The sequence below is a fragment of the Podarcis cretensis genome (assembly GCF_951804945.1).
Source record: "Podarcis cretensis genome assembly, chromosome: 2".
NCBI classification, from domain to species: domain Eukaryota; kingdom Metazoa; phylum Chordata; class Lepidosauria; order Squamata; family Lacertidae; genus Podarcis; species Podarcis cretensis.
The window spans coordinates 54,256,639-54,284,065 of NC_137171.1; the positions used below are offsets into that span (position 1 = coordinate 54,256,639).

Sequence of the window (27,427 nt, forward strand, 5' to 3'; positions counted from 1 at the left end):
TGACGATGATGTGCTTAGCATTTATATAGCATGATGTGTGCAGGGCCAATTGCTAATTACTAAATAGTGAAGGCATTATGCATATTCCTCAGAGCTGTTTTTAGAATTGCAGCTTCTCTGGGTAAGGAATGTATTTGAAAACCCTTGTCTTTGCCCCTTTTTTATATTTAAGTTGGTTTTGACAGCAAGAGAAATGCATTTTTCTTTTAGAAGAGGGTTACACTGGGGAAGGTAATAATTTCCCCTTTTTCTCTTGTTACCCTCTCCTCCAAATTCTGGTCAATTTAGAATTGCTTCACACTTAACGTGGCAGTTTATTTGTATGGGCCTTCCACTAGTGTTTGCAATAGTAAGTGTGCAAGTGTTGATGCATGTGTGCCCATGCTTACATCTCCAGTTATGCAGTAGGCATGTCAGTGGAGTTGTAGTTTGGGGGGGACACCTTCAGCTCAGTAAATGTTCAGGGTGTTTTTTATGCAGGCAGAAAAAGCAGGACATTTATTAAGCCACATTTGGCTGATACAGCATAAGTTGGGTGAGCCCGCATTACACATTAACTGCAGAAAGCCTGCTCTTCTTGCACAACGTGGCCCTTTTAAACTATGTTATCACTTTGTGTGTGTGTGTGTGTGTGTGTGTGTGTGCGCGCGTGTCTGTTAAGCATTCCCATCTAAACAACATGTGCTCACAAACCTGGCACATTTCATGTTGGGCCCATCTATTATTCATTTGCAAGAACAAATTGGTTCTTTAAAATGCATAACTAATTTCCAGTCTGAAAATGTGATGAAAGAGAAGCTAAAATCTAACAGCCCAATTCTGTGCTCCACTGGTGCATGGGATTCCGTGAAAGATCCCTGGCACTGGACTGAAGGAAAGGCTCGTCTGTTTCTTCTGGTACTGATGATCAAAAGACTTATCCCACTATAAGACTACACTAACATATTTCTGAAGTCAGGAGAAAGCTCCTATGAAGTAGACATGCCTCCTTTGCGTAAAGCACAAAGTAGATGTGATGGCAGAGACCTATTCAGTTAAATTTAAATATTTAAATCTGGAGGGGAAATTCGTTTTAAGTGGTCCTCCCCAAAAAGAAGACTTAACAGGGGCTACCAACAGACAGGTTGACTTTCCTGTCACACCCTAACCCGTCCATCTATTTCCCCTCTCTTTAGCTCAGTTCCGGGGGAAATAAAGAGAGATGCTTTGAGTTTAGGGCCAGAGGAGACAGAACTTAACAAAATATTGTTAAGATAATTTTCCTATTACGATTAAGGCCAAGTGTCAAAATATAAATAATTTTATTAAGGGAACACAACAATCATGCACAAAAACGTACCAAATAAAATCAATAAATTAAATCTAACTTGGCTAGTTACATTTTGCATCCTCGTGTATGCACAAAATTCCTTGCAAAATGAGGTTCTGGGAGAGCACATCTTTGGTTCATGCAGGGCCAGCACATGAGGCAAGGTGAAGCAACCGCCTCAGGCTGCAGGATCTGCAGGGGCAACAGATCCCAATGCCAATCTTTATTTCCCTCCCCCCTTGTTCCTGAAGTAGATCTTCGCTCACACCTTCCTTCTTGGTGGTTTGCCTCAGGTGCCAAAACGTCTTGGGCCAGCCATGGCCCATTGGATGTTTCCAGAAAGAACAGACTAACAGTGAAGTCTCACTTATTTACTGAAATCTAAGACAAATCTGGCCTGTTGGGCGGGGGAATGTTGTTGGCCCTAGCTATGAGATTTGTCACCATAATATCAACCTATTCACTGAGTCAGTATATGTCCATTTAAATGTGTGGGGTAGCCATAGGAAGCTTATGCTAACTCAGATGGTTGGCCCGTCTAGTTCAAGGTGATCTGCACTAGGGATTGAAAATCCCTGGCCCTCCAGATGTGGCTAGACTCCAGCTCCCGTCAGTCTCAGGCAAGATGGCCAGTGGTTAGAGATGGTGGGAGTGGCAATCTGTGAACATCTGGAGGGCCACAGGTTTTCCATCTCTGCTCTATGGCATCCCAGGGTTTCAGATAGGAGCCTTACGTGGACACACAAAGGATTTAAATGCCATCATCTGCTTGCAAAGCAGGTGCTCTGCCACTGTATCCGTTAGCATATTTATATTATTTGCTTATTTATTTGTGTGTGCATGGTGAGTTCAGGGATTTGCAATTTCCAAGCTACCTATGTCCGGTTATTCCCACTGAAGTCAATGAGCTTAACATTTTCAATATCAGAACTGTGTCATGTGTGCCGACAGCTCCTTCCTTGGTCAAGTGCAGATTCTATTTAACAAGGTCTCAATATCCCCCGGGGCAGAAGCATGCAGTGGATTAATGAACCTGCCTTTTGTCCCTTAGAGAGCCAGGGTGAAATCCTTCTTGAGTGTAAGTGAAAATTATGCCGAGGGAGGAGGTTCATCCTAATTCAGATATGGTGCATGTCACAAAACCTCTGTGCGCATTCGTGGCATTTGCAAGATATTTTAAGTAAATCAATACAGATTGACAAATCTTCCTATAGGTCCATGATAATAATGCCATCTGACATACCTGAAGCATCATTTGTGCGAAGTCCACAAATAAATCAAATTTATAAATTCTGCAGAAGCTAGATCCACTAAAACCATATCCTCCAGAGTAGTCTCATTGGTCAGTGAGGCTGCTGTAAAGTTGCATGGCTTGAGAAGCTAAATCAAAGCGTCTCTGTAGGCAAAATTAAATCACACGTGTTAATATTCTTTTCATTCTGAGCTCTGCCACTGACTTTGCATGCGATGTGTATACTTGCTGCCTTTTTCCTATGCATTGATTTCACTCCCATCCCATGTCCTGCTCCTTGCTAAATTGCGGTGAGTGATACAGTGTTCAATGAAAGCAAAATAAGGATAAAAGATTCCATGCCATATCAGTAGTAATGCAAATAATGCAGCCAAGGCGATTCTTTGCTAGGCTGGGAAAAGTGCCCATATTTCTTGGTTTCCCGGCTTGTGATTTTAATTGAAGGACCATCCTTCCAGCTGACAAGAAGACTGGCAGCATAGATATTACAGGCAGGTACTGAAGTGTACAGTATTAGCAAGACTTGGAATCTATGGACAGACAGTGCACTGCTTTTTCACACTTTCACCAGATTATTTCCCTCCCGTTTGGCTGAAGCAGCTTGAACAGTAACTAGAACATCACCAACATGGCATGAAGTGTTTCCATTGGCACAAAGAAGCCAAGTAGTGGTGAGGAAGCATTGCACATGCAGACCAGGGATGGGAAACCTCTCTACATTGACTGTCACTGGAAGAAAGCGTTTCATATGGTTTCACAATGAACATTAATATTTATTGAACATTCGAAGTATTTCACACACATAATAAACTTAGCACAAGGGGAAGGGCTGTAGCTCAGTGGTCAAGCATCTGCTGTGTATGCAGCAGGTCACAGATTCAGAGTGCAGAATGCCCCAGTATCTCCAGGTAGGGCTGGGAATGTGACTGTCTGAAACTCTGGAGAGCAGCTGCCAGTCAGGGTAGATAATACTGAGATTGACCAGTAAGTCTGACTCAGTATAAGGCAGCTTCTTGTGCTCTGATGTGCAACACTATAATAAAAGTCAGCGTTTCTTACTCCAGTCTTGCAGCTAGGAGGTTGAGAGATTTATTAAAGCAAGGACTGCCAACGTGTTGCCTGGGGGTGCACAACTGCCTAGAGAGACGTTTCCTGGTGCCTGTAGCCTACTCTGACCCACCCCCTCCCAGCTGAAATTGGGCTTGAAAGAAGCATTCTGTTGCCACCAATAGAATAGGTTGCCGTTTGTGCTTGCTTGGGGGTGTCTGATGCCCTGCTGGTTACTCCCCAGCAACTAGTATTCAGATATGTGCTTCCTCTGATCTTGGAGTGTATATTTTCCCAAACTTTCCCCTAATTATCCATAACATGGACTTTACCTTTTTCATAGCTGCCACATCCTGTGCCAATATTTCCATCAAGGTATCCACCATGACTCCAAGGTCTCTTTCCTGATCAATCACTGTCAGTTCAAACCTCATCAGTGTGTAGAGATTAGGATATATATTTTTTGCCTCAGTGTGCCTCACTGTTGAACTGTACTTGCAATATTATTGTCTATTCACCCAGTTTGATGAATTCATTTTGGGGCTCTTCACAATCCTTTTGTTTTGTTTTGTTTTGACAATCCAAAATAATTCAAAGTCATAAGTATACTTGGACACCTCACTATTCATGTAATTTATGAATAAGCTCGAAAAGCTCCAACCTCAATATTGATCCTTGTGGAACTCAGATTCCTCCATTGGGAGAACTGTCCATTTATGCCTAATCTCTGCTTTCTTTTCTTTTAACCAGTTACTGATCTATAAGAGGACCCATCCATTTATTCCATGACTGCTTGGTTTACTCAGAAAGCTTTGATGAAGACATTTATCAAAAAGCTTTTTGGAAGACCAATACACAGTGTCTACCAGGTCACTTCTATCAGCCTGCTTACTTACCCTTTCAAACAATTTTAAAAGGTTAGAGAGATGGTTTGCAGAAGCCATGTTGACTCTTTTCCAGCACATTTTCTCCTATATGCTTGAACATTTTGTCTTTAAAAATTGTTTCCATAAACTTGCCTGGAATAGATGTTAAACCAAATGGCGTGTAACTTTCATTTCCCACTTCCTGCCCCTCTGGTTACAAATGCTAATATTGGGGTAAAGTTCCATAGCTTTGTTAAATCAGCAATTTAATATTTGAGTTCTTTAATAATTTTGGGGTAGATGCCATCTGGACCTGGCGATTCTCTAGTTTTTAAATTTATCAATAAGGGTGGAAAGTCACATGCTTATTCCAATAGGACTTGTGTAGGGGGACGTGCCCCAGTGAATTGGATCCCTTATCTCTCTGAAACACAAGTTTCATTTATGAGAAGATGAGGAGGGTGGTATATCCAACTATTCAATTTCCCCATCATATAATGCTACATTAATGAAAGTATTTTTCACACAGCCACATTTTCCCAGTAATCCCTACAGGAGAAGGATGTTCCTAACCTCCCATTCGCCCCTGTTAGCAGCAGGGACTTAATTTGTTTTCCGTATGGGGCAAAGAATGCCTCTGTGCTTTTCCCTCCTCCTCCCCTTTATCCACACTAAGGCTTCACAAAGCCAACAGAATTGGCCCATGCTGGGGTTTTTGTAGTGTGAAATCTAAAACTGCTTGACATCAGTGGCCACCATCTCAGAGCAATGACTTGAGGGAGCCAATCATCAAAAGATCATCTGCACTTATCAGGGCTTTTTATCTGAATGGTAAGACCAGCTGAGGAAAAAATACCAATAAATACCCTGAATCTTACAATTGTGTCCATCTGTGATTCCATCTTGGATCGAAATGTGAAGAATTGAAAAAAAACCAACCCCGGCAGCAATTATTGGAAAGCTTTTCTAGCGTGATGCCTTGGCTATTTTTTTAAACTGTTTCATTTTGTCCCTTGGGTTGCAGGGGGCAGGAATCATAACTCTTCCATCTTGAACCAAAGCAAACGGTTGTAATCTGAAAGTAAGCAGTTACTTTAGCTGCTAGCTTTCCTTGCACTAAAATCAATAAAGAAGCACAGGCTGAGTTTTAATTAGTGTGGATGCAAACATCCCTGTGAGACTAAAAAATACCCCAAGACAGACAGATTTCTTGTTATTTTGCTTGGAAATAATATGGTCTGAAGGCACCACATTGCATCCTGGATATATACTGCCCTGTTTTTGTATGGGGTGCTGCTCTTTATTATTATTTTTATTGGAATCAAGGAATGCTCAAAACATTCCTAGCCACAATCTCAATTTTGCTCCAATTCTGTATTGAAAAGACATTTTATCTCCTCTAAAGATCAATTGTTGGTGAAGCTGGTGTCAGTGTACAGATTCTGCCCTTTGCTTCAATGTGTTATGAATTGGTGATATAACTCTCGTTAGCCCTCATAGTCTTCCATTGCCCTGCTTTTTACATGTTTTCTGTGCATATGCGCTTCATTCTCCCAGGACTACAGGTTTATGCAGGTGTGAAAAGGGGAGGAATAGGTGGGAACCCAGAGAGGTTTCAGAGGAGCTGTGAAGTTATCAGGATGGGGCAAGGTCAGGAAATATCTTTCTCTCATACTGGAAAGGAAATTAAGGATACAGTATTAAACACAGTGACTAGGGAGTTAAACCCCACTGGATACAGTGGGAATTTCTTCTGAATAAACACGCATAGCATTGCCCTGTAATTAACAAAAGAAATTAGCCAAGTTTCAGGTGGAGAATGAGTAGACTGTGAACAAAAGAAGGCCTGGATAATGGAGGGTTATCATGTGAGGATAGCCAAGCTGACCAGAGTGAGTAGGCAGAAAGGATTGTGGAATTGTGATCACCTGTTTAATGCAGTTCTGACAAAGGAACCTGGGCAGGCCATGTGATGAAACATAGCCTGCTTAAGCTGTTCCTGGTGCTTCCTGGAATGAAGGGGGGGGGGTCAGGTTAGTAATACCCTAGGGCATTATTAGTAGGTCTTCCTTCACAGATGATTTTCACTTCACCCTGTTCCAGTGTGGTCAGGACATGATTGCATAGGATACAACTAATGCATACTCTAGGCAAGGGCTTATAGACCCTTCTTCATCAGCAAAGAGTTTTGTTTAAGGGAGGGTGGGAAGATCAGGAGATGGGCTTCTAGAAAGGAAACCTTGTGTCCAATCCCTTATAATCAAATGGTCTCCCATTCACTTTCACTCAATACTGGAGACTCACAACAGACAAGGAATTGTTATAGTTCCATGTTCTAAGCCACCTCCATTTCAACCAGTGGTCTCTAGAAACAGTTGCATGCCCTGACTCCCACCTCTTCAGTTCTTGACCTAGGCTCATGCATCATGGGCAACCAGAGAGAATCAATTTCTTGGCCTGTTAAGGAAAACCATATTTGAAAAGCATTTTTTGTTAAACTAATTGGACTTTAGCCTGATCAGAGGAATTCCTTTGTTCTGTGGAGCCAGTGGCCTCATTCGCACATGACACTAAACCATGATTTATTAACTTTGGTTGATATTAAACATAGTATAGCATTAGGTCAAACGAGACCAATGAGGCTGTCACTTTGAGGAACAATTTTGTTAATGTATGCCAAACTAAAATATTTGGCAAGAGGAAAAGAAGGAAGGAGACACTTAATGATAGACAGCTTGCTATTTTGTTGAGTCATTAAGGTCATGAATGCCATAAAGTAGTTGCCCTATCCCAGTTAAAGCATGGTTACTGGTAAATTGTAAGGTTTTGGTGACTGAGCTGGGGTTTTTCGCCTCCTTGCAGTGGACATTTATAATTACCAAAATACAATCCCACTGAGGATAGCTTACATATGCCAGGGCAACTAGCAGAGAATGGAGAGTGTCTGCTCCGATATAAGCAACAAAGAAAATCCAGGAGACGAGAAAAGTAGGAGCTAATAACTTGTTTTTGTGAGAGCAAGTGGCTGGTATTTATGTGACTTACCTCGGTCTTTTATTTCATCTGACTAGTCTGTTTATTTTCCTCAGATGATTGCCCATGGTGTTACAGATTGATTTTGCTTTCTGAAATAGAAAATCTATTGTGTGCCTACTATCAGCCAGGGGGCAACCTAGTTGACTAATGAGTTAGGATTCATTTTGAGTCAATCACCTAGCACATGGTTGATGGCAGATAAAGCAACGTGCTTTGAATGAGTGTTCTTTCTAGCACCACGGCACGTTACAGCATGAGGATGCATAAGAGTCTTGATAATATGCACAACATTCCAACTACAGATAGGTAGCCGTGTTGGTCTGCCATAGTCAAAACAAAATAAAAAAATTCCTTCCAGTAGCACCTTAAAGACCAACTAAGTTAGTTCTTGGTATGAGCTTTCGTGTGCATGCACACTTCTTCAGATACACTGAAACAGAAGTCACCAGACCCTTCTATATAGTGAGAAGGTGGGGAGGGGTATTACTCAGAAGGGTGGTGGGATTGGGTGATTGGCAGATAGCTGTGATGAGCCTGTTGACGACTCTTAACGACTGCAATAGGTCTATTACAAAGGAATTTCAGAAATAGACTGGAAAGAGAAGCTGCTGAATTGCAACTTATTACCAAACTTAAAACCATGGAGAGACCTGGTCTGAACAAAGACATTGGATTCTTATCTCATTATACATGACAAAGCCATTTTTCACCTTCTCACCCCTTGCTTTTTCCTGTAAGACCTATTGCAGTCGTTAAGAGTCGTCAACAGGCTCATCACAGCTATCTGCCAATCACCCAATCCCACCACCCTTCTGAGAAATACCCCTCCCCTCCTTCTCACTATATAGAAGGGTCTGGTGACTTCTGTTTCAGTGTATCTGAAGAAGTGTGCATGCACACGAAAGCTCATACCAAGAACTAACTTAGTTGGTCTTTAAGGTGCTACTGGAAGGAAATTTTTTATTTTGTTTTAACATTCCAACTGAAAGGGATGGAGCTAGAGAAGGATTTGGTCTAGACCATCCTTTGCCAAGCTACCATTCCTGATGTTTTGGACTACAACTTGCATCAGCTCAGTCGGACTGGCAGGGAGTTGTAGTCCAAAGTGCAGCAACTAAACTGCTGATGGGGGCAGTTGATTGACAGCATGTTACACTTTTATTAAAGCATCTGCACTACCTAGCCAAGTATAAATTTCTGGTAATAATTTATAAAACCCTGAATAACGTGGATCCAGGGTACCTTAAGGACCACCTGAATTCTTATATCACACCTGAGAACATTTGTTGAAGCGTTGATATTTGTCCCCCAAGTTGGTGAGATTCATCTGATGTCAACACGAAACTGAGCCTTTCATGTTACAGTACTTGCCTAGTCTTATGGAAAACTCTTCCAGTGGACAATCTGGAAACTTTCCTATACCACCGGGCTTGTGCAGATAATATTTCTCTTGCAGTAGCCAGTGATCTATGGTTTTAATTCTGTTTTTGTATGTTTTCATTGCTTTTATAATTGTTGTATACCACTCCAGTATTTTTGTGAAACTGCAATATATACATATTTTGATAAACAAAATATAAACAAATAAATATGCACAGTTTGCCCTCATTTACACATAACATTAAACCAAGCCATAGCTTAGTGTAAATGAGCTAACATGCAGGCACCCAGACAGGTAGGCGATAACTTCTCTTATTATCCCCTTCTATCCTCATAACATCTCAGGTATGTTACTCAGAAGGTTAGTAGTTGGCCCAGTTTCAGATTCACAAATGAGAAGTGAGTTCCACCCAGGTCTCCCCAGTCCAGATATATGGCAGTCTCTTGTCTCCTCCCCACTTCCTTGGGACATCATGTTAGGCCTCCTGCTCTGTGCTGTTTGTTCTGCCTTGATTCACTTCTGCCAGATATTGTAGATATAAAACCAGCAAACATGGAGGAGCTGACAGAAGTGATTACGGCTGCAGAGTTCCATCCGCACCACTGCAACACCTTTGTCTACAGCAGCAGCAAGGGGACAATAAGACTGTGTGACATGCGAGCGTCCGCCCTGTGTGACAGGCACTCCAAATGTGAGTATATTTTGGCCCACGGAAGGATGAATGAGAAAATAGGATTTGTACTTATTTTATGTAAAAATATATATCTCAATTGCAGGTCTATGGGGGGGGGGGGGAGAAGAAACCTTAGTTTTTTCTTAGTAATCAGTTATCAAGCTTACTTCTGACACAAAGTATTACCAGCTGGAAGTGAACAGAATATATCCTCTTCCTGCTGTGATTGCCAAAGTAAGAGCAGCATGCACAATAGTTTTTACCTTGGTGCTGTTTATATCTCTGTACAACCGAACCTTACCCTCCTGCCAGAATGAGTAACACCCAGAGCTCACTTCAGTTTCTGGTTCACTGGGTTCTCAGATATCTTAATGTCAAACTGAAAGCTCAAAGTACATGGGAAATCCCTGGGTGTGTAAGGCGGAGGGAATGGCAAAGCATTTTATGAATAGTTGCTTTAATGCATGGGGAACGGGACCCACACCATTGCTTTCTGTCCCCCTGAACAAGAGATGTGCAATTGCTATAAGGCCCCGCCTGATGCCTTTTCCAGCCAGAATTGAAATAAATCTCTTGCAAAGATTCAGCTAATTGCTTTTTAAAAGGACAGGAGAGAGAGATTGGTTTTGAACTAAGTTATTCTGATCCTCAAAATTTAATCCAAAGCCCATTTTTCATTTCTTGCTATCTGAAGAGTGCTTCCAGTTTGGGAGTCAGCTTTTAATTATTAATGTGGTGGTTTTGCAAATCAGAAATGGTGATATTAAATTGCAGGTCATACACTATTTTCTGTAACAACTAAGATGAATGTAGCTGCTAAAGCAGAGATGGAGAACCTGTAGCCTGGGTGGCAAGTACAGCCCTGCAGGCATCTCTGCCCGGCCATCAGGACACACCCCACCTCCCAGGCCACTCCTTGCACTGGCCCTGCTCTGCGTCCTCTTCAAGTACATTTGCCTGGGCGGAATGTGCCACTCAGCTGTGATGCCTCTTGCTTGCATGGGTGGAGTGTGTGTGCAGAAACCTCGGATATTTTCATGGCTGGAATGTAGCCTCCTAAGCAAAGGTAAAAGTTGCACACTTTGCTGCAACCACCTTCGCCTCTAGCCCTGCCCACCATTGGCATGTGACCACAAGAAGATTGCTCATGATGGAATGCAGCCCTCAGTCTTAGTAAAGGTTCCCCACACCTGACATAAAAGATCAAATCACATTCTCAAATTGGTATGTTGAAAATAGGGGTTGACCGTATCCATGTAGAGTTCAGTATGTGGTGATGTGGTTGTGTGACTGCTTTATAACTCCACCACTGGTAACAACCCACTGTTCATTCCCATGCTGTCCCAAAGATGCCAGATGCTTGTTGGTTAGTGTGTTCGACATGTTTTTACCACATTCTGAACTCACTCAGCTCACATTTTCACACATCAGTTTGGTTATGTGCCTCTCCCCCTTTAATAAGGGAAGGTAAAGGTAAAGGACCCATGGACAGTCAAGGACCCATGGACCCATGGGTGCGGCGCTCATCTCGCTTTCAGGCCAAGGGAGCCGGCGTTTGTCTGCAGACAGCTTTCTGGGTCATGTGTCCAGCATGACTAAAGCGCTTCTGGTGCAACGCAACACTGTGATGAGTGCCAGAGCTCACAGAAATGCTGTTTACCTTCTTGCCACAGCACTACCTATTTATCCACCTGGACTGGTATGCTTTCGAACTGCTGGGTTGTCAAAAGCTGAGGCAGCAACAGGAGCTCACCCCACCACGTGGATTCAAACCTCCAACCTTCTGATCACCAAGCCCAAGAGGCTCAGTGGTTTAGACCACAGCTCCACCTGCATCACGTAATAAGAGAAAATGCCAATGCAGTTGAAATGAAATATTCAAAGAATTTGGCGAGTTGATGCGCTAAAGAGAGTAGAAAATGAAACCAGTAGCGATTTACAGTTAAGTGGATAACCCAAAGATGGAATAGGTTTTCAGTCTGAACAAGTGTTATGTAGATGTTGAGTTATCCTTAACTATTTTTGTCTACGTTAAATTACACAGATGTTTTAATCCAGATTAAACCCTTATGTAAAGAATTTCTCAAGGGGCTGAGTCATTTTAGCTAGATTATTTTAACTCAGGATTTATAAAGTAGAACAAGTTGTTCTTATACCTGAACCAAGAATCCATGGGGGATTTAATCTCAGCGAACCAGCATAATTCAATTGAATCAGAATACTTGTCTTGCGTAAACAAACTATATTTTAGAGTTTGACTGTAGTTGGATGTGTTCCCTTCTTTCCATCATGCTGAAAGGGAGGAGATTGGTAGTCTTTAGCTTCTGTTTTTGCAAACCATTGTTTGTCATTCCATCTGAATGCAGCAGACTATGGTTTGTGGAAACCATAGCTTGCCCTTAAACCAGCATCAAACCCTCTTGCACGAAGGAAGGTGGGAGGAGAGCACATGCAAGCATGAGGCATGGCATCACCCATTCCTCTAATGACAAAGCCTGGTTTATTGCTGCATCTGAACTTAAAACAGGACTTCTGTGGGGAACAAATTTTCTTCCCTTTTTCTATGACTGATCTCCTTTGTCACATGATCTTATGTCCGTTTCCTAAAGCGGAACAAGACCGCTCTGTCTCCTTAACTTTTGCACATGTTGATCCCATTATGCAAACTCTGATAAGGTTCACAATGGCTGCATGTTTTCCTGTTTAGATTGGCATTTTCTCCTTGCATGTGTTTTGTCATGTTTTGTTTATTTTCTTTTGTCCACAAAAAGTACAAATAAAATCTGAGCATGTTCCTCTTGAGAGAGTTTGTATCTCGAAGGTGCTGTTTTCCTAGGAAAATAGCCATTTCTCCCATCCCTGATGCTGTAGTAGCTTGCAGTTTTTCTTTTCTTTTTGCTATTGAATCAATCCCTAACCCCTAATAACCAGGTTACAAAAATGACCTCTTTGGCTTTATCGCTTCCACTTAGTGGGAGATGTCACAGAAGCCCAATTAGATGGCTGTTCCAAGCATATGATTATATCCTGATATCTATCACTAGAGTTCATTGGACAGCCACAATTTTTTTCACTCTTTCCTCCCAGTGTCTGATTATTGTACCACCTCAGATTCATAATATAAGCATCAAGAAGCAGGCTGGATTCATTTCCTTCCCTTTTTCAACACCGAAGACCTTGGCTTGGTTTGTTTCTTTGTTCTGCTGCTGCTGCAGTGTCCTTTAGAGCACATACAAGCCAATTGTGAAAACAAGTTCAATTTGACCTCTCCCTTGACGTCTGATATTGATTTTTCCCTATCCTTCAGAAGCATTGGCCCTCAGTCAATTGTGGTTCAGCAGACTTGCAAGTTGGAATTGAGGCAGTTCATCGGGGATCAAAACAAAAAAAGTGACTCTGGCCTTTACAGATGAATTTTCAAAAGGAAATATTTAATAACTAGCTGTGTTTAATCAAAATGCAGATTGTATTGAAGCACCTTCCAATTGTGTTTCTGTTACGTGTCACAGGTGGATGTAGCTGTAATGCATTGCTGTGGGTTGGCCTTAGGATATGCACCATGCAACTGGAAATATGTACCTCTTTCTGTGCACAATCTACAGCAGTACTGAATGAATCTGCAGCTTTATGTCAAAGAAAGTATGTTCCTTACCTTAATCTGCCATCCAGAAATTTTCTGACATGTATATGGCAGTGTTGGCTGAACCACCACCCCACAATACTGTGGGTAATGTAGTAGCCTTAAAAAGTTATCAAGATAAATCTGCTGCATGTGGCCTTGAAAGCAACTCCCTTGCTCAACCTTCCTTGTCCCATGCTGTTCTAGGAGTGCCTCCTAGAGAGAAGCCACTCTTTGCAGAACTGTTTCGTTCTTGGCAGGTGGCCATTGTAGAGGCAGCAGTGACATAAAAAGCATAGCTGGGTTTTCTGTACTGTGATATTCAAGCAGTATCAAGGTCACACCTCTGGGTAGGTGCATTAGAGCCAAGGATAAGATTCCTGGAAAAGTTCCAACTCCCCCCCCACCCTTCACACACACCCAGTGGCGGAGTGTATATTTAATTGAATTTATTATGGTCCCAGACCAGACTCGGCGGAGTGTATAGTCCTGATTTTATTGAGCTCTTTTCCAGTGCCTTAGAAGGATAGGATTTCACTTCCCACTAAGCCTGTATTCTCAGCAACTGCAGAGTCTCGCTTTTATTGTGGCTAAATGTTCTTGCTGCAGTGTGATTGGGTTTCAGTGTTCATGTAATCTTCATTTCCTACAAACTGTGAGCAATTAGGCAGGTGATATTCCATGGTGGCTTGTGCAACCAACAGCCCTTTTTTCAGCACTTACATGGGAGGTGCTGGTTCTCTCGAATGACCATTCCCTTGTGAGTAGTACTGCCATATAGTGTGAGCCTCATAGCAGCTCTGTATACTTTCTGCAGCAGAGGCAAGGAGCCTTTTTTGGCATGACAGCTGCCTTTCAGTGACCATAACATGCCAGTGGTGGGCAGAGTCAGAGGCAAAATTGTACAGCAGGCTACCTTCTAACCATGCAGAGGTTAGAGGTTTCTCCACCCACCCACATTGCTCCATCCTTGATCTAGGCAAGGGAGAAGCATTATCACAAATCAATGCTCTAGGTTACTCCAATAGCAGTAAGTGACTTTCAGCATAACTACCATCAAGACTTGCCCTTGACCCGCCGCTTTCCCCCCAAAAAACTTGGATCTTCACTGCTGAATTGGGGCAAACTTCAAACAGGTTTTCTCCAGGTTGGCATTTGCTCAAATTTATCTGATTTTCCCAGGGAAAGCAGCAGGGCAATCCAAAACCACTCAGACCCATACCTAGAAAGCATGGGATAAGCAGGAAACCACTCAGACCCATGCTTTCTAGGTGTGGGATGAGCACAAATCTGGATGAGTTCCAACCCTAGAAATCTGTAGGATCATCTAATTTCTCTTTTATCTTCTGGTGGTCTGCTGTTGGCGTAAGAACAAAATGACTGAAACATTTCCTCTTGTTTCCAGTGTGGAAAACTCAGAAACTTGCAGAGGTTGGATGTGGCTCTTCCTGTAGAAAACTCTTGAGCCTCTCTCATTATATTGGGAGCAATGAAATGTCACTGGAGGGAGAAGAAACCCCTTCTGCTTTCTGCCTCTCCAAAATGAAAAATCACAGTCTCCTTTTGCACTGCAGGAAAATTGCCAGGTTTTGTCCCATTATAGGGGAAATTGTCAGCCATACCACCAGATGCGAAGAGTGCTAGCTGTGTAGTTTTACAGATGAAATGTCATTGTAGGAGAGAGAGATTAACCATATTTCTGTGAAATTCCTCAGCCCCCTGAGAATCTTGAAGGCCAGGATTTTTGTGCCTTTATCAGTACATCATAAACACAAATGAAGGAAAAAGTCCAAGTGGAGAATAAACAGGAAGCGAGTGCATAGCTGCTCCAAGCAACTGGATTGTGTGTTACAGGATCACACAGCCTTCTGTGGGACACCTTTGACAGACACTGAAACAAATGGTTCATTGCTGGTGTGGGAAAGCTGTTTATTTGGAATAAAGCTGTTCCTGCTGCTATAAGCAAGACTACAGTTTTCTTCAGAATGGAAGCAGAGGACCAATCCTACCCTTTTCCAAAATAGGTCCTGCCTTGCAGTAGTGAACAATGTATTTTTGTAGTTGCCAGTGCCCAGGAAGCTCACATTTCCCTAATCTCAAATTGCTGTGTAGCCCCCCCAAATCCTGAAGTACCAGCTTGGGGAAGGGGCTGCAATAAATCTTCAGGATTTATTCATCAACTAAAAAAAAAATTCTATTCAGAACAATGGTGCATTGTGGAATCCTGCACTACTCAGCCACAAAGTTTAAGGAAATGACATGTAATTACAGAACATGTAGAAACTATAGAAATTACACCACATGTCCCACATTAGTTGCTCTGAAAACCTCTTGGGACAAGTTCCCTAAGCACTTGAAGGCTAAAATGATGTTTCCATAAGGTAAAGGGACCCCTGACCATTAGGTCTAGTTGTGGCAGCGCTCATCTCGCTTTATTGGCCGAGGGAGCCGGCGTACAGCTTCCGGGTCATGTGGCCAGCATGACTAAGCCGCTTCTGGTGAACCAGAGCAGCGCATGGAAACGCCATTTACCTTCCCGCCGGAGTGGTACCTATTTATCTACTTGCACTTTGATGTGCTTTCGAACTGCTAGGTTGGCAGGAGCAGGGACCGAGCAACGGGAGCTCACCCTGTCGCGGGGCTTTGAACTGCCGACCTTCTGATTAGCAAGTCCTAGGCTCTGTGGTTTAACCCACAGCGCCACCCATTTCCATGCTCCCCCCCCCAAAAAAAAACATGAATAGTCAGAAACTACAACTCCATTTAGCCTGCTGGCTATTTAAGGGCAGCTCTCCTACAGTCAAGATTTGCAAATTACCATTTGTTCCTCTATCAACATGTTCATTCCCTGTGACATTAAAAGTATACTTTTGCAGCCTTTGGCATTATGGTGCTTGAGACTGATCTGGAACCAAGAGATCTATCCAACTTGGATGATAATAGACTGGTTCTGCTTATCCTAATGCGAAGTGCTCCCAACAAACAGAGAAGTGAAAAATTGAATTTCCATGAAATTTTGTTGGTAAGGGGAGAGCAGTTTCTGCTAACCAGATTCCAGAGGATACTCGTTGTCAGCATCACCAAGGTTTCCCCAGCATCCCTTTTGCTGTTGTATCCTATTTTTCCTATTTGCAGGTTGAAATAAATTTTAGGTTGTTCAGAATTTCATTTTAGAAGTTAGACTTTGTATATCATTCTGCAGGTTAGTCTTGCTGCAGCCTAAGAATGATTGCCTTGTGGTTATGGGAGGCCAAGCTTTTCCACCAGTGGGCCTAGTACTATAGAATGCACTCCCTGCTGAAATATGAGGCCCCATCCGCATTGGCATTCCATGATTTTTTGAAGACATACCTGTTTACATTGGCATTCCTTGATCTCTTGTCCTGAGTCTACTGTTTTAAATACTGCCCTCCGTCCAGTCAAGCAAGAAGCATCTTCAGAGTTGAAGGGCAGATTCCAGCCAGACAAAAACATTTAAGGAGAGTGCAAAGCAGCCTAGATGAAGGTTGTGCCTTGGGAGGGAATATGGCCTGAGGAAAGTTCCAAGAGTCAGATGCAGCAGCCGGGGGGGGGGGGCACATTTGGGCCTTGGGCCTGAGGTCTCCTATCCCTACCATTGAACTTTTTAGGGATGTAGACATGATGAGAAAAACGTAGAAGACATTGACTACTTGTTGCCATGCTGGTACATACTAAAATAGTAGTGTTGGGAATATTTAAGCATATATATATAGCAAATAGCAAGTTACTCTGCAAAAATTATAGTGATTATCCATCCAGTGCCTTCCGGTTGGTTTCCTTCCTTCGTTCCCCAAAGCAGCCCCTTGCTGTCTCAGTTGGGGGTTGAGGAGAATGGTTGTCTCCTCTGCCCAGGGATCTCTTTCTAAGCTGGGATAGGCCCCATATATGATGATCTGAGGAATCTAAGGTTTCTCTGCACCAGTTGTCATGGTACCACCAAGTCTCCAGTTGGCAGAGGTTATTTTGAGTGAAGGAGCACCATCTGGTCTTTGATAATAAGGCAGTTCACAAATTCCTGCATTTCAATTTTCACTTTGCAATGGTAGTCATTGCAAATGATGAAGACAGAAACTGTGGGAAGGAAGGTCACTTATGCCTTGTCTTTTGATGAATAAACAGCAAAGCAGGCATTGCTCTAAAGTGCCCTTCACCAAATGTACTGTTGAGAGGGAGCTTACACAGAAGAGTTTGGATGCAGGCCCAATTCAAGGAAATATAATCCTCATCCTGGATTGCTGGGTAGCATGAAAAATGGCATTGTGGACTTCCCCAATTGAAGCCTCCATGGTGAAAAGGAAAAATACCCAGGAAACTTGGCCAACATATAAAACACTATTAAAGGAAGAAGACAACCAACTAAAATTAAAAAGCTTTGAGGAAATAAGAGAGTACACCTCAGATTAGTTTCAGTACCATCAGTACATGAAAAATTCAAATTTGATAAACAAAAGGGTTTTGCAGCAGAAATCACTTGATTCAAATCTGAATTAGTAGCTGGACTTCCGGTTTGGAATCGCTAGCAGCAGGGAGCGCGGAAAAAGCCGCTGAGAGCTTTTCCGAGCTTCACGGGGGCTTGGGGGCGACGCAAAGGCACTGCGACCCCCAAAACCTCATGGGGGGCCCCCCTGAGGGATTAGCCATCCAGCAGTGTTGGAGCGGTTCCGAAGCTTTTTCGGGGTTTTTTTTTTAAGGATCCGAGAGCGACGGGACTGAGAAACGCGAAATGGTAAGCTCTGCAGACCCCGTGCAGCAATGCCTCTAGCTCCCACTGAAAAAGCGACAAATTTCCATAACTTTAAGAACAGAATCCTTAGTGCTTTTGGAGTAATCTTGAACGGAAAATTTGGATTAAGCACTAAGTGAGAACTGGATGAAAAGGGATTTAAAGTGAGGAACCCGACCTGTTGTTTCAGAGCAAATATGGCGCAGGGCATATAATCGTAAGAGAGAAGAAAGGAAGTGACTAAGCGCCCGCTGTGGAGAACAGAAGAGTGAAAGTCCTCAGCAACTTATTTAGCGAGGCAAAGGAAACAAAGTATTATAAAAGTAACTGAACAGATCTCTAGAGACTTTGTATTTCTTTTGGGGGAGAAGATACTAAAATAAAGGAATAAATGGAATACAGTGGTTATAAAGGAGAAACATTCTGAAGTTACAAACGAGATACAGAAACGCAAGGGGGAAAGAAGAGACAGGAGAAAGGACGGAATAAACAAACAGCTTAAATCTTTATCTGCCCCCTCTGTTTTTGAAGTTAATTATGGAAGTTCTTATAGGATTAAACAAGAGGGCAAATCTTTCTTTCCCTCCTCTTCTCCTTTAATTTTTTTTTTTTTTTAAAAATCTGGAAGCAACCTCCCCCTTCCTCCTTTAAAGAAGCTGGAGTTTTGTCTCCTCTCTTCCTGCTTCGTTCCTATGAGCTATAGAGAACTATTTGGATTTACTTATGGACTTCAGTTTAAAGAGTAGCTTCCTCCTTTCTGAACAATTTGGACTGAACACACGAGTCCCTCAAAGGCTCTGATATGTGGATTTCGGTGGAGCTGAAATATATTTGAGAGAGGAATATACCCATAGTATTGGAGGATATAGTTATACATTTGATATTTGGTTCCTCTCTTCTCTCCTTTTTTTTTGGACCCTTGGTTTGCGGGACCTTTGGCGATTTTCTCAGGACTTCAGGACATTGGGCTGCTTTTGGGGGGGGGTTGGGGGGGTTGTTGTTTTTCTTATTTTTTTCCCCGATTTGTATAACCTGATATTGGATTAAGCCAGCAAGTGGCTGAAGAACACAGACCTGAGGAGGTAGAAGCTAAGTAAAAATCTAGCCCTCCCTCTTTTCCACCTGTGGAACCCCAAATGTGTGGACATCATTGAATTGTGCAGCAGAGACTGGGCTCACCTCTTATCTACCTATTTAGTGATAAATTTTCTCTTTGAGAACTACTTTGATATCTTCACTCCTCTCTTAGCTGGAGAGACCTTTTTTGGGGGCTTAACTCTTAAATAATAATTAAGGTATCCTAGTAAAAATTCAGAACTGGACTAACCTGGCTAAACTGGCTGAAGTTTAAATAGAAAGAAGGAAAAAGAGCCCCCACATAAGACAAAATTAGATAAAAGCTAAATTTCTGCTGCTGTTCTTATCATCGGTTGGTTGCTTTGTTGATCTTGTTTGGTTTTGATATTGTTTATTCTTTTTTTTTATTTCTCTTATTATAAAAGCCTTATAGCAAGTTCGATAGGACATTGAAACTATCTAAGTTAATTTATCAATATAAATGAATTTATTGGAATTTAAAGTGTCTGAAGACGAGCCTGATCTATTATAAGTATAGAGTTGACTTTCATACATTCCTTCTGAATGATTAAAGGAGTGTTCGTGAATCCGCTGCTCGATAATTAATTAGACAGAATTCAGAGTGTGCGCCCCCTAGGGGAGTGTGTCTAAGAGAGTGTTTTTGAACTCATTGCTCGATAATTAATTAGATAGAGCTTAGAGTGTGCGCCCTTTAGGGGAGAGAATAAGTATTGTAGGAGATTTAATTTAAAACCAGTGAAAGAGAAAATGGCAGGGAAAGAAGGAAAAAAGGCAGGAGGAACACCATTGGAAAGGAAAACATCCCAACAAGAAGAGATAAAGGACTTAGACATTTTATGGTTAAAAATAAAAGAGGAGTTCAAACAGAGTGAAATACATATGGAAAAAAAACTAGGAGAGATGCATGAGTTAATAGATAAGAGAATAGAGGGTGCAGTTGGAGAACTGTCAAGCAAAATCAAAGACTTGACAAGTCGGTCAAAGGCTATGGAGGAAACAAATAAAAAAATACAGAAAGAAATGAAAGAACAAAGAAAGGAGACAGACAGGATAAGGGATGAGATAGGGGAACTAAATAAAGACCAGGACCAAATCTTAGACAATCTGGCGATGATCGATATGAAACAAAAACAATTAAATTTGAAATTTAGGGGAGAGGTGAAGAGATAAATGAAAATATTAAGGAAAAAATGATCAAAGAGCTAGTGAAAGAAGAAGAGGTTGCATATACGATGGAAAACGCTTTCAGAATTAAAATAAAGACAAAACAAGTGAAATTAAGGAAAATTGCAGGAGACTGCTTGGTTATCTTTAACTCGATAGAGATGAAAAATTTGATATTAAAAAGAAGCTATCAAAAAAAATTAGTCATTGACGGCAGACCAATCATCATCTTTAAAGAGATACCAACCAGACTCCTGCGCAAAAGGGAAGGTTATAAACAATTGGCAAATGTCCTAAAAAAGAACAATATACAATATAGATGGGAGTTCCCTGAAGGAATCTCCTTTTTTTACAAAGACAAAAGATTCAGGATCGCCGAGATGCAAGAAGTGAAGAAATTTCTGCGTAGATATGAGAAAGAGCTAGGAAGAATAGAAGAGAGATATGAAGGAAGAAACGAGGATACAGAGGAGAGAAGAAGGAAAAAAGAAAGAGGAAAGGACCAAGAAGAGAGAGGTGGAGGAGAGGAAGCAGATAAAGAAGAAGAAGAAGAGGTAGTAGCAGAAGAGGTAGAAGAAGAAGAGGAGGAAAACAGAAAACAAAACCACTCGAATTTAAAACACTAATTATTTGTAGACTGAAAAGTAGTCATTATAATGAACTTAAAATTTCTGTCGTGGAATGTGAATGGTCTGAATGAAAAAACCAAAAGGAATAAAATTGTAAATGTGTTGAAAAGAAAGAAATTAGACGTAATCTGTTTACAGGAGACACACGTGTGTAAAAAACATAAACATATCCTGGTACATAAAAAGTTGGGAGTTGGGTTTATAAATTGCACAACGGAAAAGAAAAGAGGGGTGGCGATATCTGTGAAAGAAAAATGGGACCCCAAAGTGATCTGTAGAGATAATGAAGGAAGGATCTTGTGAGTACAAATTAACTTCCAAGGTGAAAAGCTTAATGTGATAAACATATACGCCCCAAATTCGAACAAGCCAGAATTCTTTAAGAAACTGGAACAAATGCTATTGGAGTTGGAATCTAATAAGACGATCCTAATGGGAGACTTTAATGGAGTGCCGGAACCGGAATTAGATAAACAATTAGGAAAGGGGAAAAATAAACAAGGGAAGCTGCCAAAATCCTTTAAAAACTTGGAAGAAAACTTAGATTTAATAGACATTTGGAGACACAAACATGCAATAGAGAAGCAATTCACCTTCTTCTCAGAACCGCAAAAGAGTTGGAGTAGAATTGATCAAATCTGGGTCTCTAGAGAGCTTGCATTAAGAACTACAAATTGCGAAATTCAACCGAGAACTCTCTCAGACCATAACTCGGTTATATTGGAAATAAAAGGTAAATCACAGGGCGGTTTCAGATGGAGAATAAATGAATACCTATTAGAAAACGAGGAGGTTGTGGAAAAAGCTAAAACCACCTTAAAAGAATATCCTGAATCTCAATACTGGGACAAGTCTGGACATAGTCTGGGACGCTAGTAAAGCGGTTTTAAGAGGGGTTTTTATACAGCAAAACAGCTACAGGAGGAAAGTAAGAGAACAAAAGAAGGAGGAAATTCTCAATCAGATAAGAGAGTGTGAGAAAAAATTAATAACAAACCCCAATGATGATCAAAACAGGCAAACAACAAAAATGTTACAATCTCAATATTCAATGTTAACAAGTCAAGAAATAGAATGGAAAATCAAAGTAATGAAACAAAAATATTTCGAATCAGCAAACAAAACGGGCAAATTATTAGCATGGCAATTGAGAAGAAGGCAAGAACAAAGTGTAATAAATAAGATAAAAGTAGAAGAGCACTTGATTGAAGACCCAAAAGAAATAAAAGAGAATTTCCTCAAATTCTATGAGAAGCTGTATAAAAAAGAAGAGAAAGGAATAGCCCAAATAGAAAAATATTTAGAAGACTATAGTGGGAAGACCATAACAGATGAAGAAAGATACCAATTAAATGATCCCATAAAAATAGAAGAGATCCAGGAGGCAATAAAGAAGATGAAACCAGGAAAAGCCCCAGGACCGGACGGATTATCAGCCAAATACTATAAAGTATTAGAACACCAATTAACACCAGTGCTATGTGACACCATGAATAAGATATTGAAAGGAGGAAAGATTCCAGAGTCCTGGAAAGAGGCTTATATAACGATGATCCCTAAACCAGATATGGACAAACTGAATATTAAGAACTATAGACCAATATCACTATTAAATAATGATTATAAAATCTTCGCAGAGGTGTTGGCAAGCAGACTTAAGAAATGTCTAGTAAATTTAATACATAAAGATCAGGCAGGATTTCTTCCAAATAGGCAACTTAGAGATAATGTAAGGCACGCTATAAACATTATTGAGTACTTGGAATGTAAGAATGAGATACCCGCGGCGCTGATTTTTATCGATGCTGAAAAGGCATTTGATAACGTTTCTTGGCAGTTCCTATTGAAGAGCATGGAAAAAGCGGGGCTAGAGGGCGAGTTCATGAACGGAATAAAAGCAATATACTCGAAACAATCTGCAAAACTGATTATAAATAATAACTTAACAAACTCATTTAAAATTGAAAAAGGAACAAGACAGGGTTGCCCTCTATCCCCGCTTCTATTTATTATGGCACTAGAGGTAATCACAAATAAAATAAGAGTAACATCAGAGATCCGTGGGATCAAAATAGGAACAAAGGAGTATAAGTTAAAAGCGTATGCCGACGACTTGATGCTATCCCTGGAAAACCCACAAGAAAGTGTTGGTAAGGCCTTGGAGATGTTAGAAGAATTTGGTAAGGTATCTGGTTTCAAATTGAATAAATTAAAGACCAAAATTTTAACGAAGAATTTGCAAAAGGATGAAAATGAAAAGCTAGAATTACAGTATGGAATTAAAGTGGCAAAAAAAATAAAGTATCTGGGAATTTGGTTAACTACTAAAAATATAAACTTGATTCAAGACAACTACCTTACGACATGGAAGCAGATTAAGAAAGACCTGGACACCTGGAGCAGAGTGAAACTCTCGTGGATGGGAAGGATGGTGGCAATAAAAATGAACTTACTTCCAAGAATGCTGTTTTTGTTTCAAAACATCTCCGTGATCAGAGGCTCTAAAATGTTTACAGATTGGCAAAAAACTCTTTCGAAATTCATATGGCAAGGAAAAAGGCCAAGAATTAGATTCAAACTTCTTACAGACCAGAAAGAAAGAGGGGGATTCTCGGTACCCAACCTAAAATTATATTTCGAGGCAGCCTGCCTTTGCTGGATCAAAGATTGGATCAATTTGGAAAATACTGACTTATTAGACCTCGAGGGGTTCGACAATAGGTTTGGCTGGCATGCCTACCTATGGCAAAACAAAGAAAAAGTACATAAAGGGTTTTCTAGTCATATTATTAGGGGGCCTCTATATGAAGTGTGGCCTCTATATGAAGTGTTAGGGACGCAGGTGGCGCTGTGGGTTAAAGCCTCAGTGCCTAGGGCTTGCCGATCGAAAGGTCGGCGGTTCGAATCCCTGCGGCGGGGTGCGCTCCCGCTGCTCGGTCCCAGCGCCTGCCAACCTAGCAGTTCGAAAGCACCTCCGGGTGCAAGTAGATAAATAGGGACCGCTTACCAGCGGGAAGGTAAACGGCGTTTCCGTGTGCGGCTCTGGCTCGCCAGAGCAGCGATGTCATGCTGGCCACGTGACCCGGAAGTGTCTCCGGACAGCGCTGGCCCCTGGCCTCTTAAGTGAGATGGGCGCACAACCCCAGAGTCTGTCAAGACTGGCCCGTACGGGCAGGGGTACCTTTACCTTTATATGAAGTGTGGGAGAAGAATAAAAAACTCCTTGAATGGAAAACACCCTGGTGGCTATCACCAATCGATATTTCAGTGATCAAAAAAACCAATATGGAAGGAAAAAGGTTTACTTATGAGGACCTACTAATAAGATCAGAAAGTGGATGGAGGATGAGAACATATGAGGAGCTGAAAGAGAAATTAACAAGCTGGTTACAATTCCACCAAATAAACGCAATATGGACGGAACATAAAAAAGTAGGGATGAATGAGAAGAAATCCAAATTTCAGATAGAAATAATAGAGGGTAAATCCAAATTATTATCTAAAATGTATGATATACTATTAGAATGGGACACCAAAGATGAGGAAATAAAGGAGGTCATGACAAGATGGGCAATGGATCTGGGATATAATATAGAGTATGATAAGTGGCTGAATTTATGGACTAGCGGAATGAAATTCACGGCATGTGTAACACTGAGGGAAAATTTAGAAAAGATGATGTACAGGTGGTACATTACCCCAGCAAAGCTAGGGAAAATGTACAAGACAGGGAATAAGTTTTGCTGGAAGTGTAAAACTAAAGAAGGTAATTTTTTCCACATGTGGTGGACATGCGACGAAATGAAGAAATACTGGGAATATATTTACAATGAGTTAAAAAAAATATTTAAATATACATTTCCCAAAAGACCAGAGGCTTTTCTTCTGGGAATAATTGGGGACGAAATTAAAAAAGAAGATAAGACATTATTCCAGTATGCTACAGCTGCCGCTAGATTATTAATTGCCCAAAATTGGAAAAGCCAAAGTATCCCACCAATTAGTGATTGGCAAACAAAGTTATTCGAATTTGTAGAACTTGCAAAAATGACACAAAAAATTAGAAACCAAAAGAATACAAAGTTTATTAATGACTGGAATAAATTTATGATTTATATTGAAGGGAATTATAAGAACCTAAAAACTATAGCAGGACTGATATAGATCTTACGATGTGCAAATCATTATAATTATCAACTGCAGGAGAAATAAACTATTCATATTAAGAAGCCTGAAACCGGGAGGGATGGAAGTCAATAGATGTGTAGAAGAATGATTAAAATATTTAAAGATATAAAGAAGCGTAATGGAAATCGACATTGTTTATACGTTATGTTTTGATATTTATTTAGTTTTCTTTTTTGTGTGTGTTGGGGTTTTTTACAACTGTTGTAGCCGTTGATTTGTTTTTCTTTTTGGTGATCTAATGTGAAAATTAATAAAAAGAATTAAAAAAACAAACAAATCTGAATTAGTAAATTCTAAAAGAAAAACCCTTTCCAAGGTATACCGGCTCCTCCTTGACTGGGAAGTCAAGGAGGAGGATGTTACAGCGGCCATGGTCAAGTGGTAACAAGATTTTGGGTACTCAATAACCATGCCCCAATGGGAAAATTTGTGGAAAAATAATTAGAAATTTACAAATTGTTATGTCTTAAGAGAGAATTTTCTAAAATTGCAACACCAATGGTATCTAACACCCTAGAAATTCTCAAAGATGTACAAAAGTGTCCCAAGTAACTGCTGGAGGTGTGGAGATAAATCAGGCACTTTCTATCACATGTGGTGGCTATGTAAGAAAATCCAAGCATTTTGGGAGAGCAGAATTACTCAGAATTACAAAAAATGCTAACGATTTCCTTTAAGAGAAAACCAGAAGCTTATCTTCTGGGGATTACAGGTTTGGAAATCCTGCCAAAAATGAAGGGTATTTTTTATATGCTACAATTGCAGCAAGAGTTCTTATTGCTACAAAATGGAAAAGTAATGAAATCCCCTCTATTCATGATTGGACTCAAAAACTGACAGAATATGCGGAGTTAGACAGCCTATCAGAAAAAATAAAGAACAAACCAAAACAGGAATTGGTCTCAAAATGGAAGGTCTTCAAAGTTTATTTGAAAAATAATTACAGCAGTTTAAACTCTGTTGCAGCATTCGAATAATTTCAGTAGTAGCTTTAAGTAAGATATGAGACCTAAGATCAATTAAGAATTAGTCAATTTAAAATAAAAGTACTGGCAACAAGTAATATATAATTGAAATAAGGAATAGATGGGAGGTCGGGTCTATAGTCTAAAGACCAATTTTTGCTTTATTGGTTTGTAATTAATATTGTGCTTATCAATATTTTCATTTGTATTTTTGTTTTGTTTCTTTTTTGGTGTATCAATTAAAAAGAAAAAGAAAGAAAGAAAAATGGCATTGTGGCAAGCGGGTTATGTCTTTTTACAACAAGGTCCACGATATTTAATTAAAAGCAGTTCTACCCTGCACTTCAGCCAAAGAGGCTCCCAGAACAGTTTGCAGCCTTCAGGCTTAACACTAATAAGACACAACACAGAATAAAAGAGACTGGGGAAGGAGAGATGAAGGGGGGGAAGCAAACGTGGGCACCAGTTCTTCAAGATCGTCCTATAATGACCAGAGGATGAACCAGAAGGAGCAGGGGTTTCATTAGAGCTAATGCAGTGGCCCTGCTCCCCTTCTCTTCCACTGCAGCAGTCTGGTTCATATTGGCCAGTACAGTCCAAACCTTTGTTCTCGAATGGAATCCGTTCCAGAAGTCTGTTTGACTTCCGAAAACCAAGGCGCAGCTTCCGATTGGCTGCAGGAGCTTCCTGTACTCAACCAGAAGCTGCGGAAGCCACCTCAGACATTCAGCTTCCAAAAAAAGTTCGCAAACCGGAACACACACTCCCGGGTTTGCAGCGTTTGGGAGCCAAAACGTTCGAGTCACAAGGAGTTTGAAAACAAAGGTACAATTGTATATATAAATTGCACTGCTATTTACACGCACACCTGAATTTAAGAATGATTTTATAGGATAGTACAAGATGTATAGAAACCAAGGGAGCATGACTGAAAGGTGGATGGCCTCTTACCTTTTCTGACCTATACCCCTCCAGATACTGCTGGACTGCAGCTCCTTCCAGTCCCAGCCAGCATGGCAAATGTTTGGGATGATGGGAGTTGCAGTAGAGCAGCATCTGCAGGTTCTTCACTCCTGCAGATATTGGTTAGTGGGGTATTTAGATCAGGAAAATAAAGCGGGACAAAATTAACCCCACTCCACCCTCAAATTCAGTGCCCCCCCCCCATGGCTGCTTTAAAATAGAAATAAAAATATATGGAGATTTGCAACATCACAAGTAGGCTGACCCTGAGTTTTTCACATGCTCAGGTTTTGTATAATTTGGCGGTGGTTGCAAATTTCTCTTTCCTCGACTGCAGCAAAAGTCAGCCCATTGCCTCTGCTGTCACTTTAGCACCAGCAAACTTGACTCAAGCTTTGCACATAACAGAACCCATAGAAATGACGCCGCTGTTAAAAATTCCTCCCAAATCCTGCCTCCTAGTGTGCCTGAGCCCATAATTACTACAGCCACG

At 41.0% G+C, this 27,427-nt stretch overlaps 1 protein-coding gene across 5 annotated transcripts in view; it reads left to right on the plus strand.

Annotated features, from left to right (window-relative positions):
* PPP2R2B (protein phosphatase 2 regulatory subunit Bbeta) overlaps positions 1-27,427 on the plus strand; it is a 260,736-nt gene that overhangs the window by 218,305 nt on the left and 15,004 nt on the right. For all 5 annotated transcript variants that reach the window (XM_079967972.1, XM_079967973.1, XM_079967975.1 and 2 more), the window contains one exon: positions 9,418-9,582. In XM_079967972.1, the coding sequence (XP_079824098.1) occupies positions 9,418-9,582 (165 nt within the window). The remainder of the gene's footprint in view (positions 1-9,417; positions 9,583-27,427) is intronic.